The sequence below is a fragment of the Littorina saxatilis genome, linkage group LG13 (genome assembly GCF_037325665.1).
Source record: "Littorina saxatilis isolate snail1 linkage group LG13, US_GU_Lsax_2.0, whole genome shotgun sequence".
Lineage (NCBI taxonomy): Eukaryota > Metazoa > Mollusca > Gastropoda > Littorinimorpha > Littorinidae > Littorina > Littorina saxatilis.
Window position 1 is genome coordinate 35,021,511 of NC_090257.1, and position 22,877 is coordinate 35,044,387.

At 41.0% G+C, this 22,877-nt stretch overlaps 1 protein-coding gene across 1 annotated transcript in view; it reads right to left on the reverse strand.

The window, feature by feature from the left end:
- Positions 1-22,877, reverse strand: part of LOC138945590 (Na(+)/H(+) exchanger beta-like) — a 49,281-nt gene that overhangs the window by 15,198 nt on the left and 11,206 nt on the right. The window contains exons 9-23 of the mRNA XM_070317040.1: positions 19,367-19,479; positions 18,346-18,421; positions 17,867-18,049; positions 15,922-16,003; positions 14,739-14,834; positions 12,406-12,527; positions 11,150-11,232; positions 9,751-9,879; positions 6,500-6,589; positions 5,964-6,029; positions 4,801-4,907; positions 2,523-2,582; positions 1,686-1,786; positions 874-995; positions 257-510 (exon numbers count right to left, since the gene is read on the reverse strand). Coding sequence (XP_070173141.1) covers positions 257-510; positions 874-995; positions 1,686-1,786; positions 2,523-2,582; positions 4,801-4,907; positions 5,964-6,029; positions 6,500-6,589; positions 9,751-9,879; positions 11,150-11,232; positions 12,406-12,527; positions 14,739-14,834; positions 15,922-16,003; positions 17,867-18,049; positions 18,346-18,421; positions 19,367-19,479 — 1,684 coding nt within the window. The remainder of the gene's footprint in view (positions 1-256; positions 511-873; positions 996-1,685; positions 1,787-2,522; positions 2,583-4,800; positions 4,908-5,963; positions 6,030-6,499; positions 6,590-9,750; positions 9,880-11,149; positions 11,233-12,405; positions 12,528-14,738; positions 14,835-15,921; positions 16,004-17,866; positions 18,050-18,345; positions 18,422-19,366; positions 19,480-22,877) is intronic.

Consider the following 22,877-nt stretch of genomic DNA (forward strand, 5'->3'; position numbering starts at 1 on the left):
AACCTTTACACCGCTCACCCCCCCTCCTCCCCCCAACACATAAAGTATACGACTAAGGCGCTATGTAGGGCTTATATTGAGAATTATTAATCCTATCTCATCCCCTTCACCCCCACCCCCCCCCCCCCCTCACTCCTGCCCTCCCCAACACAAACCATCTGTAACCTCCACTTCACTTTACCACTTGTTTTTTTTTTTGTTTACTCCCCATAATATTTAACCATTTTAAAACAGAGGGTACCACAGTACTACTAACCTGTAGGACACAGAAGTGGCCCCGAGATCCACAGATACCGCCCGCTTGCCAGACCTCTTATCAGGAACATCAGCGCCCCGATCGCGTGCGACCGCCGAATCTTTCTCCTTCCACGACAAGCTGCGTTCCAGTGGCGGGTGAATGGTGGACATGAGATGCTCCAGCCGGCGATTCCTCTCAGATCGCTTGATGATCTCGGATTGCAGGTTATGGGTGTCGTCAAACTTTATGTTGCGATCGAAGTTGTGGAGATTCTGTGAAGAGAAATGTTTGGTTATGTATGGGACATGTGCTGGCTGAAAAGACCAGGTGTGGTTATCAACCGTGCCATGTAACTGAGTATGATAACTATGGTGCACGCACACACACATGCACGCACACATGTACAGATACACATGCAGTTACATACGCACACACACACACACGCACAGATACACACACACACAGATACACACACACACACAGAAAAGCTCACATACAAGTAAGCCATAAATTCACATTCACACACATACACACTAAGTAAAATAAGTAACATATGGACACACTGACATATGGACACATTCACTAATGTTATGGGGGAGACGTATGCAGCAAATAACATGAAGAGTCACACGTACGAAACGAGAGGCTCGTGGTGATATCAGCAAACCGCGCAAAGTTTTCAAGTCAGCAATGCCAATGGTAGGGGAAGATGGGGTGGACGTATTACGTCGTCTTCGCACCACTGGACTTTCTTTGTCTGCAAAAAAAACCCAAAGGCACATGCTTGACTCAATATACACAAACATTGACATGGAGAAAAAAAGGAACAGGAATTTTGAAAGAAAGAAAGACAGAAAGAAAAAAAGAATGAAAAAAAGAAAGAAAGACAGACAGACAGAAATAAAGACAGACAGACAGAAAGAATGAATGAAAGACAGAAAGAGAAAAAGAAAAGAAAGAAAGAACAATATAAAAAAATGCAACCGGGGGGGAGGGGGGGGGAGCTTCTTCTTCATTATCTTTAAAACTAAGGTATAGTTAGGAGACACTTCCTGGACAGCTTATACACACAGGCAGTCTGATCTAGGGTTCGAATCCAGGCAGAAACGGACACGGGTCAACTTTATGTGCAGACTCAAAGACGGTATCCATGTCCCATCCCCGTGACACCACAGTGGCACGTAAAAGACCTTGGTCATTCTTCCATAAGTGCAGGAGGCTGATTTGACCAAAACACGCACCCATCTGGGTAGCGCGACTCATGTTGCTGCAAGCTTTCCCCTGGGAGGAAGCAAACCCAATTTCCCAAATGAAATGAACCTATAACATGAACAAGACGATCCCATGTCAAAGCTGCATGTATCATAAGCAAGCATGTAACAGCAACCCTCCACATCCAAACCAGGCAATAATTTAACATTTTTAATTTTAACCAATCACTACTCACCTTGGTCTTTGTCCTCAATCTCCATTGATTTCTGAGCTGCGAGAGTGGCCTCCCTGTTGATAGCCAAAGAATTGAGGTACGTGTCTGTGTCGATTCGAGGTCTGAAAGCACAATACAAGAGAATTTGAGTTTGCACCAAGAAAAAAGAAAAGAAAAGCAAGTCATAATTACGTCATTGGTCCTCTCTAAAATAAATACACATGAAGTCACTGGTATTCAAATCATGCACACACACACGCACACACACACACACACACACACACACACACACACACACACACACACACACAAACACACATTCAAATAAACATACAAACAGATACAAACTCCAAAACACGTACATTACCCCTTCATTATCAGATCTTTTGTCAAATTAATTACCAATACTTCTAATCACTCTTTATTTTAATATTCCCTCAATTTAAGCATCTTTATTCTCTGCCACCTCTCGAGAATCGACAGTGAAATGAATACAAATGGTGTGTGTGCTTCCTGACGAAAACAAATACGATCAGAAAATAGTTAGGGGCCCCGAAGCTCATTGGAGCATTGGACTTGTGATCTGCAGGTAACAGGTTAAAATCTGGGCAGGGACGGACACGGGTCAACTTTATGAGCAAACTCAAAGATGGAATTCATGTTCCACCCCCGTGTCACCACTGTGGCACGTTAAAGACCTTGGTCATTCTGCCATAAGCGCAGGTGGCTAAATACACCTAAACACGCACACACCTGGGTAGTGCGACTCTGTTACTGCTAGCTTTCCACGGGGAGGAAGGGACCGGAATTTCCCAGTAATGGGACAATAAAGTTGTTAAGGAAAAGATTAATACACACATGTTTGCATTCTCTGGCACATTGACGGCTCCACACAGCTGCAAGTTTTTGTAGTGCTCCCTGGAATCAAAGTCAGAATAAAAGTTAACATGGGTCTTTGTAACTCATACACAAAACATTTATTTTCCAAGCAGAAAGCGAACATTATAAGAATGTTTGGTGGCTTGTTGACAGACCAGCTTTTTTGTTGGTCCAAGGGGACCATATCGTCTTTTGTTTCATCTTTATCGACCAAAGCCGAAGGCCGCGGTTGATAAATATGAGACAAAAGGCGATATGCTCCCCGAGGACCAACAACAAAATGCTGGTCTGACAACAAGCCACCAAACATCGTTTTTGTCATCATTTTGGTTGTGCAACAAAATGCACAATAACCCACAGGGAGACGAATTTTTAGAATCCAACTCCGGGCCACAAAGCATCGTCACAGTAGCTCGAGATAACACGTCAACCTTGTATGTGACGTCAAACGTAGCTTGTTGACGCTTTTCTTCCAGTCTGAAAATGTACAGAGCTGCGATCATACGTGTGAGTTCAGTAAGTGTTGAGCATATTTCTTTTCTTTTTAAGTGTTTATGACTTTTCGTTGTGGATTTTGCGATTACAGAGATAAGTTGCAAATTGACCATGAGTCGCCGCGGTAATTATCAACATTGATTGGGTCTTTCAGAGTGAATGCTTACAATCGTTGTCCTCGGAAACACAAATCCAAAGCCGCGATGGTTCCACACATCAAACAATCAGCCTGATTGGCTTTTACTTTGACAATCCACGTTTCACCTGAAAGCTCAAACCCATTCACCACCTCGAGTTATTGCATGGGGAACATGAGATTTATTTCCCAGGTGTTTGTGAATGAAAACTCGTGAAAATGATGACAATATAAGATGTTTGATGGGTTGTTGACAGACCAGCTTTTTTGTCTGTCCGAGGGGGAGCATATTATAAGATGTTTGATGGGTTGTTGACAGACCAGCTTTTTTGTCGGTCCGAGGGGGAGCATATCGTCTTTTGTTCATATTTATTGACCAAAGCCGAAGGCCGCGGTCAATAAATATAAAACAAAAGTCGATATGCCCCCCGAGGACCAACAAAAAAGCTGGTCTGACAACAAACCACCAAACATCGTTTTTGTCATCATTTTGGTAATGAGAAAATAAGTGCCAAATCAACACAGGGAGCCATGCTTTGAAACACGAGTTCCGTTTTGATGATACATGGTTTGGGGCCCCAGCACGTTGTTGCAATCAAAGCTGGCATGTGAAAGCAACTTTTTCATTGGACCTGTCATTCTGCTTGCTCGGCTTTGTTAGATGTTTGCATATCTTGTTGCTATGTTCTTTGCTTTTATTATCATTTCTTATTTGCGCTTCGTTTATCGATACAACGTCTTGTGCACGGGTCAAAATTTGCGTGTCAGGGGTCAATTGGTTTGACTTGAACTTGACGTTCCTGTTTCTCCGAACGTCTGTGTATCAAAACACAAATACACGCACTGCATGACTTTGTAAGAAGACAAAACATATCGCTAGGTTTCATTTGTTTGTGATGAATTTATGACCTTTCATGAAGTAGTTTTGTTTTTTGTTTGCCAGTTCGTTTTTGGAACTTTGCAAAGCAGTCTGTCTAGGTCTGGGGAAACGCCAATGAAAAGAGCCGAAGAATCCCCAAGCGTTTCTATTGGGTTTGCTTTTGATTATTCATGTATAACCTGCTTCCTGCAACTATGGTAACCAGGGATTTATTGCATGGGGAACATGAGATTTATTTCCCAGGTGTTTGTGAATGAAATCTCGTGAAAATGATGACAAGAAATTTTGTCAAGACAAGAAAAAACAAACAAAAAAACAACAACAACACCCCACTGGTGCTTGAAGTAGTAGTGACCTTTCCCCCAATATAGTGTGTGTGTGCATGCGTGCGTGCATGTGTGCGTGCATGTGTGTGTGTGTGTGTGTGTCTGTGTGTGTGTGTGTCTGTCTGTGTGTGAGTCTGTGTGGTATTGCATGTATGTCCTTCAACACTCAATTGCCTGTCCCAACTGTTTTTTGTATCTAGATGCCCTACATCCAACACACAACCAGAAGCATTACATTTTCAACTCTCAGATTCTTTAAAAAAAAAAATGATAAAGTTGGTTAATGAATTGAAAAAAAGGATACAAAAAATACAGAGGTTGTGCTGCATCTTCAAACTGAATATTCCTGAATAAGCAGTTGAAAAGAGTCAAAAAGGAGTTTGAAAGAAATTTAAAAGGAAAGTAAGCTGAGGTTCTCACTTGATGACAATTTTGTTGTAGAAATCTTCAAGATTGGCGTCAACCACGTCTGGTTCATTCATCAGCCATTTCTTTATGTGTTCCGCATCAAACTGCTCCAGCTTTTCCTGCAACCAAACGTTACATGTGTAACCGATAGGCCAAAGCACAACAACCAACTTTGGAGGCAAAGCCATTCAAACAGGTTTTTGATTTTAATGCTAATTTCTTAGCCCTACAAAAACTGCTATGGGTACGCAAAGGTTCCCAACATACAAGGAGACAGCAGCAGTCGGACTTACATCACAAACAGAACTATACATTTAACAGGTGTCTAACCAGCGAATGACATACAAGAAACGTCGAGCTTCTATAAATAGCACACGCTCATGCCGGCAGACAACTCTGCAGAGTCTGCTGTGAAGGGTGAAGTCTCCCTGTCACACATGCTACACAAGTTACACTTTGCTCATCAGCCTTGTCTTCATGTGTTCTGCATCAATAGTCTTGGTATAGTATGATCCAAGTCCTTGCATTGGGTGATTTGAAACCAGTACATTCAAACTGGCAAGATAAAAAGATCCAACAAAAAGCCGGTGATTCTTCAAGGTAACAAGTCAAACTAAGAAGATTCAGCATATCAATAACTTTGTTTAGATAGAGTTAAACCCCCCTTTTAAGGCCCCCCCCCAATTTAAGACTTCATCCCTTTAAAGATTCTGTTTTCTCGAACTTTTTGTTCATAACCTCTGTAAATTTACCCCCATTTTAAGACTCCTTCCTTTTTACGACCTGATTTTCTCAGATTTTTGGCTGTCAAATGCAATCAATACTGGTATGAATGACTGCATTTTTATGTGTTGTAAACTGCCCAAAATGTCCACTGAGCGCAACCCAGTGTGATGTAAATCAGTGTGCTCAGTTTTAGCCATTACATCAAATCAAATGTGTTCAGGGCTGAGTTGCACAAAGCGAAAGGGGGTGAAACCTAAATGAGTGAGAACAAACCACGGAGTCCGATTTGTTGAAATCACAACAAACAATTTTAACCAATCTAACATCGCAGCTGACTCCCAACTTTCTCGTGCATCTCGGCCCTGGTTAAATTTGTTTGTATCATCATCCCCCACATGCAAATCCATCCCTTTCGGAAAGCAAACAGAAGTAAAATGTGAAAAACATACCCTGATATGATTCCTGCCATGAAAGCCGACCACACCTTCAATACCAGCCATCAGATGATCTGAAACCTGGAATGCAAAAGCCAGCAAATTCTGATAAATAGCTAAAAAATAAAAAAAATAAAATGACAAAACTTCTGATTAACAAGAAATGACAGAAAAACAACACTCAAGTGCTATGTTGCACGTGCTTTGACCTAAAACGACTTTCACTTTCAGATGCAATCTTTTTGAATTTCTGTTAACACGTTTGATGTCATTTGTTCTCATTCCTTTCACAGACATTCCCAGGTGTGTTTATGCATTCATACTAAACACACATTCACACTAAAATACACATGTACATGAATATGTACTCAAACAAAATGTACAGGCGGCTGATTACACCTAAACACACACACACCCCCGGGTAGCGTGCGACTCGACTCATTGCTGCCAAATTTTTACTGGTTAGAAGTGGCCCAAATTTCCCAGCGATGGCCGGGACAAGAAAGTTATGAACATGAAAAAGAAGAAAATGAAAAGATAAAGAAACTTACGTGATTGCTGAGCTCACAGTACATGCTTTCGTTTTTGTGAGGGGCCAGTGTGATGGAGAGCAGCTTGACCAGTGGCTTGATGGTGATGCCCTGTTGGACACACAGCACAACACCATGACAGCGTCATTTGAACAACAAGTTGAGCTGATATAAAGAAACCACACACTAAAACATTTAGTTATGGGCCTAAAATGCGATCTTTTCTAATTTCTGTCATCACATTTGACGTCATTTGTTCTCATTCAATTCACAGAGATTCTCAAGTGTGCTTATGCATACATACTAAACACACATTTATGATTCATTTCATTTAGTTATGAACATAAAAAACATTCCCTATTACGTCAACCAAACGGCTTTAGTACTGGTCGAACATAAAAATAACAATGAGACCATCAAAAGACCAAGGACGGGCGCAGTGGCGAGGTGGTAAGACGTCGGCCTCCTAATCGGGAGGTCGTGAGTTCGAATCCCGGTCGCTGCCGCCTGGTGGGTTAAGAGTGGAGATTTTTTCCGATCTCCTAGGTCAACTTATGTGCAGACCTGCTAGTGACTTAACCCCCTTCGTGTGTACACGCAAGTACAAGACCAAGTGCACACGAAAAAGATCCTGTAATCCATGTCAGAGTTCGGTGGGTTATGGAAACACAAAAATACCCAGCATGTATACTCAACGAAAGCGGAGTGAAGCTGACTATGCTCTCAAAGTATAGTTTGGGGAACCCAAATGGGCAAACGAGCTCACACGTATCCAAACATATCATATCTGTATGTTTTTGGAATCAGGAACCGACAAGAAATAAGATGAAATTGTTTTTAAAACGATTTCGGAAATTTAGTGCAAAAGGCAGTGAAAGTTACGAGCCTGTTTAGCGCGGTAGCGGTTGCCCTGGGCTGCACAGCACGCTTTACTGTACCTCTCTTCGTTTTAACTTTCTGAGCGTGTTTTTAATCCAAACATATCATATCTATATGTTTTTGGAATCAGGAACTAACAAGGAATAAGATGAAATTGTTTTTAAAACGATTTCGGAAATTTAATTTTAATCATAATTTTTATATTTTTAATTTTCAGAGCTTGTTTTTAATCCTAATATAACATATTTATATGTTTTTGGAATCAGAACATGATGAAGAATAAAATAAAAGTAATTTTGGATCGTTTTATAAAAAAATAATTTTAATTACAATTTTCAGATTTTTAATGACCAAAGTCATTAATTAATTTTTAAGCCTCCATGCTGAAATGCAATACCGAAGTCCGGCCTTCGTCAAAGATTGCTTGGCCAAAATTTCAATCAATTTGATTGAAAAATGAAGGTGTGACAGTGCCGCCTCAACTTTTACAAAAAGCCGGATATGACGTCATAAAAGACATTTATCGAAAAAATGAAAAAAACGTCTGGGGATTTCATACCCAGGAACTCTCATGTAAAATTTCATAAAGATCGGTCCAGTAGTTTAGTCTGAATCGCTCTACACACACACACACGCACAGACACACACACACACATACACCACGACCCTCGTCTCGATTCCCCCTCTATGTTAAAACATTTAGTCAAAACTTGACTAAATGTAAAAAGACCAAGATCTTAACTAGCGCAGTAAAGCATTATCTCACTCTTTGATACCAAGATAACTTTTTCGTTACGACTAATTATAGAACACTATAATTGAGGGTAGGTGTGATCTATGTCCTCTGACAGGACGCTCCAAACCTGCTCAAATCAAATGAAGCAATTTCTAAGCAGAAAAAAAGCAAATCTTCAAATAAACATATAATACTTCTGACCGAAATACCGCTGATTAGCATTGAGACCAAATATTGACAAAATATCATTCACTCCCCTTGGCCAGTGTATCATCATTGAAAAAAGAATTTTGCACATTATATACAGTGGAACTCCTTTTTATATTTAGTCAAGTTTTGACTAAATAATTTAACGTAGAGGGGGGAATCGAGACGAGGGTCGTGGTGTATGTGTGTGTGTGTGTGTGTGTGTGTGTGTGTGTGTGTCTGTGTGTGTGTGTAGAGCGATTCAGACTAAACTACTGGACCGATCTTTATGAAATTTGACATGAGAGTTCCTGGGTATGAAATCCCCATACGTTTTTTTCATTTTTTTGATAAATGTCTTTGATGACGTCATATCCGGCTTTTCGTGAAAGTTGAGGCGGCACTGTCACGCCCTCATTTTTCAACCAAATTGGTTGAAATTTTGGTCAAGTAATCTTCGACGAAGCCCGGGGTTCGGTATTGCATTTCAGCTTGGTGGCTTAAAAATTAATTAATGACTTTGGTCATTAAAAATCTGAAAATTGTAAAAAAAAATAAAAATTTATAAAACGATCCAAATTTACGTTTATCTTATTCTCCATCATTTGCTGATTCCAAAAACATATAAATATGTTATATTCGGATTAAAAACAAGCTCTGAAAATTAAATATATAAAAATTATTATCAAAATTAAATTGTCCAAATCAATTTAAAAACACTTTCATCTTATTCCTTGTCGGTTCCTGATTCCAAAAACATATAGATATGATATGTTTGGATTAAAAACACGCTCAGAAAGTTAAAACAAAGAGAGGTACAGAAAAGCGTGCTATCCTTCTTAGCGCAACTGCTACCCCGCTCTTCTTGTCAATTTCACTGCCTTTGCCATGAGCGGTGGACTGACGATGCTACGAGTATACGGTCTTGCTGAAAAATGGCAGCTACTTGACTAAATATTGTATTTTCGCCTTACGCGACTTGTTTTTTCTTCTTCTTCTTCTTCGTTCATGGGCTGAAACTCCCACGTTTACTTATGTTTTTGCACGAGTGGATTTTTATATGTATGACTGTTTTCACGCCGCCATTCAGGCAGCATACGCCGATTTCGGGGGAGGCATGCTGGGTATTTTTGTGTTTATATAACCCACCGAACTCTGACATGGATTACAGGATCTTTTCCGTGCGCACTTGGTCTTGTGCTTGCGTGTACACACGAAGGGGGTTAAGTCACTAAGCAGGTCTGCACATAAGTTGACCTGGGAGATCGGAAAAATCGCCACTCTTAACCCACCAGGTGGCATCGACCGGGATTCGAACTCACGACCTACCGATTAGGAGGCCGACGTCTTACCACCCCCCAATTTAAAACTCCCTCCCTATTAAGACCTGGTTTTATCAGATTTCTGGAGGTCTTAAAGTGGGGGTTCCACTGTATAACCAATGGACTATGCCTGATTACTCGAAACTTACCTGGAAAAAGACTGTGAAGAGAATCATGACCATGGTGGTGGTGACGAACATGTTTTTCATGGGAAGAGCGTTTTCATCCAGCAGTGCGGCCAATGAGAAGGCGACTGCACCTCGCAAGCCCCCAAAAGCCTGCATGGTAACGATGGAAAAAACGTTGAGATTGACAATACACTAGACATCACGTGCCGTCATTCCTTACGTATTAGGCCCCCCCAAAAAATAGGTCTGTGTACGGTAACATAGGCCCAAAAAATAGGGTCGGTAGGTCGGGATTTTTTTTTTTTCTTTTCCAAAAAACCATATTTTTACGTTATTTTGCCAAAAAAACAAAAGAATTTTTTTTTTTTTCCCAAATGCCAAAAAAAGTCTAGGGTCGCGCGAAAAAAATAGGGTCGGTCGGGTTACCGTAAACAGACCTATTTTTTTTTTTGTGGCCTTACCATTCTGAATAAGTCAGGGACAGGCTGCCAAAAATTTGATTGAGAATTTACCCTAACTGCTTTCTGTTGCGTTTTCTTTTTGTTTGAAAAAAACAAACACGTTTTTCATCCTATGCGAGACTTAAGCTGTACAAAAGCTTTGTAATTTTTTCATATATATTTTTTTTAATCATTTTTCTGATATTTTACATTATATAATTATATATACATGGACATCACATAAAACAACCACATGGTTTACAATTATGGAATACAAATTGGTTTCACCCATGCAAATACACACGCAGACATACCTGTCGGGGTGGGAGGGGATGGTTAAGGAGAGGGCGGGGGTGGGGGGTGGAGCTATTTCTTAACTTTATTATTATCATCATCATCATTATTATACTTGCAGTATCGTTCCTTAAGTTCTGGAAACAAAATAGCCATGCATGCAAGTGCACACATACGCAACATACACAGTGTCGCACCGTAGGAATATTTGGCTACACTGCAGATTGACAAAATCGTCTCTTACAAAGTTAATTCAGACAAAAACACCACACTGCACAGACAGAAGCCAGGGTGTTCATTTTCGCTATGTGTCCAAGTGGAAAAACGCTCCTATCTCATGTAAAAGCCTGAACAGATCTGTGGTGGTTTCGTTGATCATTAACACAGGAAGGACGGTGTCTGTAATTTATCTCTAGAGGCCTGACGCTCTTCCTCATAGTGAAAACAGGGTTGAGACGGCAGGGGTAGAAATGAAAAAGCTTCCTGGGGCAAGCCCCTCCTGAGAAGCCCCTTAAAGCTGATAAATTTCTATTATTTGGAGATAAAAAGAATGGTCAATTTCATGTGATTGAGAATGTGTTAAAAAGCGTATTATGCTGAATGCATCCATGTGAAAAGCTTTTCTACGGCAAACAATGCTTTCTACTACAGTGCATACTGTTAGTGGTGATCTATTTATTACTCACAATCATGAACATTTCCTCATAGCTAATTAGACGCACACGCATGGTGTCAAAGCGATTGACGAGGCAAGCAATTCCAAACGTCACTGCAACGTAATAAAAGAAGCAGTGTGCAAACAGTGCAAATAAATGTACATTACACACTCACACACAAAATCAAACCAGAGACAGTCTGATAAACTCTAATAAAAAAAAAAATAACTACCCTGATTTCTCTGAACAATTTAAAAATTGACTCCGGAAGAATACCACAATAATCCTGACCTTTTTCAGTGAAAAGCGAAAAATGTTGTAACTTGTTACTGCCATACAATTACCTTACACCATAAATAGTCTTCTTTGTTCATGAGTTGAAACTCTCTTGATCTCCCCTGCACATAAGTTGACCTGGGTGATCAGAAAAATCTCCACCCTTAATCCAACATGCAGGCGCTGCCGGGATTCGAACCCCTGACCTTCCGCATGGGAGGCCAGCAATTCTTGCCACTGCGCCCATATCAAATACACAATAATTGTTTTATATCTGGCCAGCTCTTTGGCAAAGAAATACAAGTCATCCCTGCTTCACATTCTGTTTTGGTGGTATTGATAATTTCCATCAAGGCGAGTCAGCCACAGATGTGAAAGTGAAAGAGAAAGAAGAGGGTTTAATGTAATCAAAGTGTATTTGTTCTTAAATACAAAATGGCCATACAAGCTTTGAAGCTTTTCAAGTTTAGGCAATCCTTGATGAAAGGTTAAGCAGTTGTCCCAAAATGATGGCAACGTTTTGGGCGATTTTGGAATAAGTTTAGTGTTCTTGACTGCTCAACGGTAAATCCACATACACAAATGTATGCACAAAAGGGAGCAAAATGTGAAAAAAGAACCTAAAAGTTGTGTTCAGAAGAAGGGTCCATGACACAAATGTTCCCAAAGACTCATCCAAACTGCCATCCTTCGCCTCCAAGCAATTCCCACAAACCTCCTGCACATATCCCCCCCCCCCCCCATAAAAAAAAAAAAAAACCCACCCAAAAAAACCAACAACACAAAAACAAACAACAACAACCCCATCAACACACAAACACATTGGCCAAGAAACATATATATGCCAGTGTATAACCAAAAGACAAAAATGGTAGGTAATTGGAACAAAATAGACAAAATAAAACGTTACATTTACATGTATTATGGCCAGGCATAAGTGTTAATTCCATACATCAATGTGAATGCAAACTTTCACTAAGCACAGATAAGCAAATCATAAACTCACTCACCCAAGAACCGATACGCAGTGCAAAGGACAAGTGTCCACAAGACAAAGCCAGTGTTCCATTCGTGGTCATCACTGACCAGGTCTAGACCAAGAAACAAGAAGATGATGATCTCACTGGCTGACCTGAAAACAGCACAGAATGAATGACATGGCGTCATGCTTCAGTGATGTATTACAATCCATGAAAAGGACAAAGCCCTTGTGATTTGTGTTTGCAGTGTGTGTGTGTGTGTGTGTGTGTGTGTGTGTGCAAGTGCTTGTGTGGTGTGCGTGCGCGTGCGTGGGTGTGTGTGAGTGCCTGCGTGTGTGTGTGTGTGTGTGTGTGTGTGTGTGTGCCTGCGTGCATGCATGCATGCGTGCGTGTGTGTGTGTGCATGCATACATGTGTGTTAATGCTTGCATGCCTGCGTACATGCATTCGTACGTGCATGCAGGGATCGCGCTAGCTTTTTAAAAAACGCGTAAGTCATACGCAACGAAACGAAAAAAACGCGTCACGGACCAATATTTTTGCGTACTACGAAAACACGTACAGACACAAACAAAACACGCACGAAAGACTTAAAGACACTCCTTACCTAAATACGGCGAGTTTTCCTGTCGAAGTCAACGCACGCCTGTCGAATAACACCCCTGCTGTCTCCAACCTTCGGGCCTTGCGAGTTTGTTTCCCGCTCTAATACGACTTGACACACTTTCCGCCTTTTGGAAGCGCGAGATGGGAGAGCAGCTAATGTCTGTTTCATTATCCGACAAGACATTATCTGGTAATACCCTCGTTACGTTCGTTTGCGATACTTCGATGCAAAAAGAAACGGACTTTAGTTTTGACGCGCAGATTTCATGTGTGTCGTCACTTTTCGAGCCCTATAGTCAGTTTCAGGATCGGGTGATTATTAAGTCAGAGCAAAAGCGCTGCGTGAAGACAAGAAAAAGTTACAATATTTTTGCGTATGGCTTACGCGGCGCGGCGAAAAAAACGCGTCAGCGACTTTTAAAATGCGTCAAATACGCAAAAATCGTGCGTAAACGCGATCCCTGGCATGTGTTTTCTTTAACTCATTCGCTGCGCGTCTAAATTTCCCCTGTGTTCCCTGCCAACGCGCGATTTAGAGCCATTTTGAAAAAATTATTAAAAATCAACAACACAAGATAACCTTACATACCTTATGTTTTTGCAAAGTTTGGAACTTACTCTTTTAGAAAATATATGAAACATTTGAAAGTACATACCTGTTGTTGTCTTCATATCCAGGCAAAATATCCAATTTGAAGCAAAACAAAAAAACTTTCTACGTCATGGGTTCATCATACACAATGTCATGATCGACACTTGCATTGCCCGAATCATCACCCAAATGATCGTCCATTGGCACAAAATCGTCACCAGAATCTAAAATATCATCTCCACTATCATCATCACTGAGGTCAAGATCAGAACCGTACTGAATAACACGTTCTAGCACTCTTTTCAAGTTACTACGTCTCAGCAGAACGATCCGCCATCTTGGAAAAGTCAAAACACGTGGGTCGCACACCGTCAACAAAATTTTTATTAATCCCAACAATTTAAGGGAAGGAACTGTTTACAGTGAATGGTACCACTGTAGACAGATAGAAGTTCATTGCAGGGGTTGTTTCCCTTGGTCAGCAGGACCGTTTACACCGTTAAAAATTCGTGATATCCGTCGGAACTCAAGTACCGGCACGCAGCCAACGCTAAACACAGGTGTCGGAATTCCAGTTCCGACACGCAGCGAATGAGTTAAAAATGAAGCGAAGAAACAAAAAGCTGATGATCTGGCTGACCTACTCATTCAATAGGAAGGTTTTCGCCAGTTATCTCTTAGAGATTTTGGGTGTTTACAGAGTACCATGCCCCTTGCGGGGGCATCAAACATCGAGGTCACAAGCAGGGTCAAGGGGAAGGTCGGCTGGGCGGACAGGAGACTACAATAGGAAGGTTTCCGCCAGTTATCTCTCTTTGAGGTTTTGGGTGCTTAGAGAGTACCGTGCCCCTTGCGGGGGCATCAAACATCGAGGTCACAAGCAGGGTCAAGGGGAAGGTCGGCTGGGCGGACAGGAGACTACAATAGGAAGGTTTCCGCCAGTTATCTCTCTTTGAGGTTTTGGGTGCTTAGAGAGTACCGTGCCCCTTGCGGGGGCATCAAACATCGAGGTCACAAGCAGGGTCAAGGGGAAGGTCGGCTGGGCGGACAGGAGACTATTACTTACCTTGTGTTTTCCTGACTTGCGACTAATAACTTGCGCCCAAACCAGGAAAGAAAAAGCCCATCAAATAGGAAAAATGAAAAACTTAGCAAAAGAACTCACGCCAACACCTTAGTGAAATATTTCACTGTGGTTCGCGACTTATATGCTATGTTGGAGAAAGCGTAGTGTCGCTGTACCAGGCCACAGGCTATGATGCTGCACACACAAAACAACAATGTAACATCAGCAATCAGTTCCCTTAACCTTCACCGGATCACGCTTTGGACTACACAGTCTGGATGATTCTTTTTTATTTGGTGTTTAACTTCGTTTTCAACCACGAAGGGTTATATCGCGACGGGGAAAGGGGGGGGGGGGGGGGGGTTGGGATAGAGCCACTTGTTAATTGTTTCTTGTTCACAAAAGCACTAATCAAAAAATTGCTCCAGGGGCTTGCAACGTAGTACAATATATCACCTTACTGTTTCCAGTACAAAGGACTTAACATTTCTTACATACTGCTTGACTAAAATCTTTACAAACATTGACTATATTCTATACAAGAAACACTTAACAAGGGTAAAAGGAGAAACAGAATCCGTTAATCGCCTTTTACGACATGCTGGGGAGCATCGGGTAAATTCTTCCCCCTAACGCGCGGGGGGGTCTGGATGATGTGGGTCGTGTATGACCTATACTTTAGAAGAAGGATTAAGGTAAAAAGTATGGATCGTACACAACTAACGCTGTCCAAATAGGGATAAACTCTTTACCGCCTCTTTGCCGAGTATGGGTCGTATAAGACCCACGTCATCCGAATAGGGATAAAAATAGTAAAATCCTTCTTTAATTCCATATGGGTCGCCCACAACCCGCATCATCCGGACTGTCTAGTTCAATTTATGTCATTCAGTTTATTGGTTTGTTTACAAAGATAACCCTTCAGAGGTTGGTCGATGGGAGCGTCCTATGGTGTCTGAAGATTACATGAAGTTTCAATCAAAAACTACCAATAGTTTCAGAGATACAGACAATTTTGTGAGGCTCTGGGTTGTCCACGACCCAGGAAGCACGATGAAGGTTAACCCTTTCAGCACAATCCAATTTAATGCCGAACTTTTAGCAGACTTTCCTCTTATAACCAGCCCCACGAAATCCTCATTTCTGTCTTCAAATGTTTATATCTTTGGAACCAGTGGACCAAGTCACTTGCTTGTTTCTGTAGATGGACGCTGAAATGTCATTCTTTTATTTGACAGGTATTTCATCAAGTGACGTAAGGGTTAAGATATAAACAGCATACCTGATGATACCAGAGACCTCAAAGAGTTCTGATACCAGGAATCCCAGATACGCCATAGCATAGATAACCAAGGGTTGTACAACTGCAATACAAATTACAATCCATCAAACATTTGTACAGAATTGACGATGCTTGCAATGTTTTTTAGAATCATTGGACACTAGGTCAGAAGGACCAGAACTGAAAATATGTATAGGTCCAAATGTACTGGCTGAAAAAAAAATTATTCGGTCAAAAGACCTTCATGTCAAAACTGTTGGACAGTGAACTAGTTTTGACACAAGGTCTTCGTCGGCAAATAAAAAGAGAATGACAGAAAGAGAAATAACAAAATCAGCCAAGAAGAGGACAGACAGACAGACCCAGACCTAATGTACAACTAAACAAGAACGCTGAGGCGTGATTAACCATTCAGTCAAGTGAATGCACACTAAAATACGCCCGTTTGCCTTTCGCCTTCCGAGAGAGAGAGAGTGAAAGAGCGACGGAGAGAGAGAGAGAGAGAGAGAGAGAGAGAGAGAGAGAGAGAGAGAGAGAGAGAGAGAGAGAGAGAGAGAGAGAGAGAGAGAGAGAGAGAGAGAAAGAGAGAGAGCCAGAGAGAGAGAGAGAGAGAGACAGAGAGAGAGAGAGAGAGAGAGAGAGAGGGGAGAGTACTGAGAAGAAAAATAAGCACCATAGGCAGTACGCACAAGGCAAAATCTTTGCTGTGTTTGGGGGAAAGAATATGCAAGGTGATGTCATAATATCTCGCCATATCTGTCATTTGCATGTTTAAAAGGAGCTAGTGTAAAGTCAATACAGGCTTTATGAAGCATAATTTCCTTTCAAAGATTTATTTTTTGTTTTTATTCAGCACATGATAAGGAATAGAGGAATGATATTTGTTTGTGTTTTCATCTCACATTAAATAAAGTCACTATTTAACGGTTTTCTTCAATTTAATCCAACACAACAAAGCTATTTATTTTTGGATACAGGAGGCAATACGGAATACAATAATGTCACCTTCGTGATTGAAATATTGATTTGTCAGAAATTGAAAAAAATCGGCTAATTTTCAGTGAATTTTTCATAAGTATCGTAAGATACCAAGCTGAAATGCAATCCCATAGTCCGGACCAAGTCAAAGATCAAGTAACGACAATTTCAAACAAATTGATGAAAAACTGTAGCCGTGAGAGTGCTGCCTCAACTTTTGCAAACGGTCAAATATGACGTCATCAAATAGCCCTATCCAAAATCGGCAAAATTTTTTTTTAAGCAAATGCTCTCTTTCTTTCTTTCTTTATTTGGTGTTTAACGTCGTTTTCAACCACGAAGGTTATATCGCGACGGGGAAAGGGGGGAGATGGGATAGAGCCACTTGTCAATTGTTTCATGTTCACAAAAGCACTAATAAAAAATTTGCTCCAGGGGCTTGCAACGTAGTACAATATATTACCTTACTGCAAGTTTCCAGTACAAAGGACTTAACATTTCTTACATACTGCTTGACTAAAATCTTTACAAAAATTGACTATATTCTATACAAGAAACACTTAACAAAGGTAAAAGGAGAACAGAATCCGTTAGTCGCCTCTTACGACATGCTGGGGAGCATCGGGTAAATTCTTCCCCCTAACCCACGGGGGGTAGCAAATGCTCTCAAAAATGTCTGTACCAAGTTTCATCACAATCTGTCCAGTAGTTTTTGAGATATGCTTTTCAAAGACAGACAGACAGACAGACACACATACATCAGGAGACAAACGTCGCTCCCCGCTCTTGTTAAGACATTCAGTCATTATTTAGCGAACGACGAAGAAGAAGAAGTCATTATTTGACTGAATGTAAAAAGAACAGAGTCTAAGGAACAGCGTTTTGGTTACAATGACGCTCACAAACTAAAAAGAATAAGAAGTCAAAAATGCAAACAACAAAAATTGCTTTCTCAAAGCCGTTTTACCTCCCACATGCTGGGTAAACTTTGTAAGGAAAGCAGAGATGACGCCAGCAATGATGCCGAGAAGAAGCCCGCCGAGGACGACGACGACAAACTTGACGATGCCGAGGACAATCTGCTCGACAGTGATGACCTCCATCAGGTTCAGCGCTTGCATGACCTTGTACAGCACCACCGTCACGCCATCTGCACAACGGAATGCAAAATCTGAGCGAACGCAGCAGAAGAAGAACAAAACGCAAAGTGTTCTGCGACACTGCTTGTATAAGGTGCCATATTTTCTGTAACTTTAAAGAGAGATGTCTGCGCTACAAAAGACAATGCGTCGACTATACCACTAGTCTTTTGCTATAGGACTAAAAAATTATTGTTTATAATCACGCTGCCACAAACACACCCACGGTGCACATACACAAATACACACACAAAAGCATGCGCACACACACATACATACATACGCAAGCACATTCATACCAGCTTACCGTTCAAAAGCGATTCTCCGAAGACAATGAAGTACAGGACATCATTCACACCAATCTCGGTAAAAACTGCAAGCACCTGTGATGAACCAAAACACAACATACAATACATCATATTCACCAAGATACAAACGATTTATCTTTGCTCTCACACACTTTATCTCTCTCTTTCTCTCTCACACACACACACGCACACACACAAGCTCACGTGTGCACACACACTCACACAAAACCATCCAGTCCAATATGTATGAAGAAAAGCTCAAACCAAACAGAGGAAACCAAACCTTGCAAATTGCATAAAAAATCAACTGCACAAAACCAGTTACACAGCAAGATAAAAATTGCTCACTAACATGAAAAAAAAGTTCTGACAAACAGTTAAAGATGAAGCCAAAATCAAACTCCAACATTAAGAATAAAAGCATAAAAAAGATACAATTGTGCACATAGAAATCAAGCTTATTTGGGGTTAAAAAAAAATGTAAAAAAATAAAATTTCACTCTCATTTGTAGCACAACACAGTATGCAAGAATACATCGGACACCAACTGTGCTGAGTGGTAATTCTTTGCCAAATTAGTGTGACAGTGACACTGCAGACAGAAGTTGACACATATGTCACCAAATTAATACATGTAGACGAATTTGGAAAATAACTCTGTTGGGTTTGTATGGGTTGTGAAAGAGTGAATGCCCTTGCTTTTACTGACACAAACACGAGCAGATCACAAGCAAGGAAAGTGTCAGGAACACGTCGACAAGGAGCATGGTGCAGATTTATTTGTCCAAATAAAAGCAAGGGTATTCACTCTTTCACAATCCATACCAACCCGACATAGTTATCTCTGAACATCGTCTATTCAGCAAAAATTCCTCCTCTGCACAGAAAACAGCCAGCCTGTAGATTTTTTTAAAATCTCAGTTGAAGCCGAAAGATTCTCTTATGGCACATAAAAGCCTCTACCAATCTGTAGTAATTTACATGTAAGGCAGGCATCTTTAAACAGGGCCCATAACTCACAGCAACTGGATCCACGGCTACAATGAGGGCCGAAAAGACGAGAATTTGAACCAAGTTGATGTCAGGGACTTCTCCCATCGCGCCACTCAACATCAACCCATAAAGCGTCAAACCTGACCAATACAAAAAGGCAAAAACCATAAACACGGTGTCACGATTTCATCTTTCGCCTGTGTACATATTTCCCCCTCGACATATACTCAAGACTGAAATGTTGTTTCCTGGTAAAATTAAGAAGTGAAATTATTTAAGGACGAAAAGCATGTCAGTTTCTTGCATGTGAAGAAAATTGGTGGTAAAATTTAATAGATTTCAACCCCAAAATCGAATTCTTCGAAAACGTGTACTGAGTGGTTTCGTCCCTTGAGTAAGAAGGAAACATTTTAGGATGAATCAAATTTGTAAGTTAAATAAAACAAATTGGTTGGACAAATTTGGCCCCATGAATGTAAGGTACACAAGGTCGCTCATCAGTACTATCGAAGGGTGTTTTTTTGTTCAGTGTAGAGTTTATACTAGATCAACGAGGCCGAGAAGCGAAATATCAACACGGCGAAAGATGAAAACGTCACAACGGCAAGGGTACACATGATTTTCAGATCTGTATACACTCTGACAATGAATGAGTTGTTGCAATTAGTCACTTTTGTTTATCAAGCCCCTACTTAATTAAAACCGAAGTTGACTTCGCGAAACTTCTTGAAGTCTTCATACAAAAAAAACAACTCAGCTACGGCGAAGTGCTGGACGTCCCCTACTTCGCTTCGCAAGTTTTGACATGCAAAGCTCCGCCATAGCCAATCAAAAAGAATGTGACATATTTACTTGCATTATTTTATGTTGCTTCCATCTTGTTGTTAAGTATTGTTGGCAGTTGCTTTGAAGTTGTTAGGGTACGACGGGCGCTGTGGCGGGGTGGTAAGACGTCGGCCTCTTAATCGGAAGGTCGAGGGTTCGAATCGCGGCCGCGGCCGCCTGGTGGGTTAAGTGTGGAGATTTTTCCCATCTCCCAGGTCAACTTATGTGCAGACCTGCTAGTGGCTTATCCCCCTTCGTGTGTACACGCAAGCACAAGACCAAGTGCGCATGCAAAAGATCCTGTAATCCATGTCAGAGCTCGGTGGGTTATAGAAAAACGAAAATATCCAGCATGCTTCCTCCGAAAGCGGCGTATGGCTGTCTAAATGGCAGGGTAAAAACGGTCATAAACGTAAAATTCCACTCGTGCTAAAAACATGAGTGAACGTGGGAGTCTAAGCCCATGAACGAAGAAGAAGAAGAAGAAGTAATGTTAGTACTACAGTCGAACTCGCTTAAGACGAATCACTGGGGATCGGAAAAAAAGTTCGTCTTAACCAAAATTCGTATTAAGAAAATTGATCGATTTTGTTTTTTTTTTTTTTTTTTAAAGTCTTGTACATTTTATGGTGTTTCAATTTGTTTCTTTCGCAACTTTCATGCTGCTTCACGTTTAGACAATAAAGTGACATATTCAGGTACATGTTCATGTGTGTCTCATGTTGAGTGATGATTGTTGAGTTTGAGTGAGAGTGAGCACACAGATGTTTCATCCAGTTGTTACGTTTTTGGTCACACACACGCGCACACACTGACACTGTCCACATTCGCGGTGTTCCTATCATTTGTCCGGAATCACTTACCTTGGCGACGGGTAGCAAACCTTGGCCAATTTAGTTTTTGTTTTGTTTTGTTGCAACATGATGTTCAAATCCAAATCGAAAGCACTGACTGACTGATAAACTATCGCGAACCGGCGAACGCAAACGTTGAGAGTGTGGTTTCCCTTGTCCAAGGGAAACCACTCTGGCATCTATATTTTTTGGAAATGGCTTCCGTTCGATGTTTCGTTTTTGGTATTCGCGAAGGAAATAAACGTCAGTCAGTCATTCATGTTCAGTGTCTGAGCTATCAATCACTTTGATTCTAAATTTGAAATTGTTTTGTGAGTACAGTGTAATCAGTTTAACTTTATTCAGTGATCGGTTGAGCAATGGTTCAAGCAGTCGACGCAAGGGAAGACTTTGACACACGTGTATTCAAACTTCTCAAATTCCCATGATATGTCGATCTCGGGACGAGTTTAAAGATTTCGTCATAAGCGTGAGTAAATTACAGACATTATGCATGCTTGGGAATCCAAAAAGTGCTCGTTATAAGCGTAAATTCGTTATAAAGAATTCGTTTTAAGCATTTTTTTTAAGCATGAAGAAAGAGGTATTCAGTTGGGAACTTAAAACTAATTCGTTATAAGTCAAAATTCGTAACTAGCGTGTTCGTTTTAAGTGGGTTCGACTGTACAGTGGTACCAGTGATGAAAGAACCCCCTTAAGGCCTTGGGGTCAGCCAAATTTGTTTTCTAGATCGCAGGTAGCCTGCCATGACAGGTACATTTTTGTTATAAAAAACTATAGACAAAGGTTGTTGTTGGTTTGTTTGCTTAACGCCCAGCCGACCACGAAGGGCCATATCAGGGCGGTGCTGCTTTGACATATAACGTGCGCCACACACAAGACAGAAGTCGCAGCACAGGCTTCATGTCTCACCCAGTCACATTATTCTGACACCGGACCAACCAGTCCTAGCACTAACCCCATAATGCCAGACGCCAGGCGGAGCAGCCACTAGATTGCCAATTTCAAAGTCTTAGGTATGACCCGGCCGGGGTTCGAACCCACGACCTCCCTATCACGGGGCGGACGCCTTACCACTAGGCCAACCGTGCCGGTATATAGACAAAGGTACTATAGCAGGTACAGTGTCGTTTATTAGAAGGGGCCTTACATTGCAGGGACCACAGTGTTGGGGAAACAAATCTGACCCCCCCCCCCCCCCCCCCCCCACCCCTCTCGACAGGGTTCCTTAGTCACATTTCTTTCTTTCTTTATTTGGTGTTTTACGTCGTTTTCAACCGTTCAAGGTTTAGTCACATTTGACAAATAGCTATAACAGTATAAGAAATAAATGTCAGCTCATATCATATCCTGTAAACCTCACATAAAGCATTGCTCTTTGCATGTACAAGATGCATTAAGACTGCAAAAAAATAAGGATGTTGCAAAATCACACAAAGCATCTCTCTACATGTTATAGAAGCTCACACAATACAAAAAGTGAGAATGTTGCAAATTCACAAATGTTTAAAATCACACAAAGCAATTCTCTTCATTTCCTAGAAGCATAAAAACTGCCAAGGATGGTGCAAATTCTAATTCAAAAACAAAATATCATGAAAATGTATCTTATATTCACCAACAATCAAAAACAGCATTAAAATCACAAAGTTAATGTGCAAACACACAAAAAAGAAAAACCTCAACCAAACCGAACGATGGGGAAGGAAAAAAAAAAGTTATTAATGCTGTAAACAATGTTAAAGGCATATGTACGCGCTCCCGTGTTTACAAAGTGTAGTTTGCCCATAATCGATGTCAAACGCACCATAAGACCATATAATGATGATATGTCACCATGCGCGGACCATAATACATGC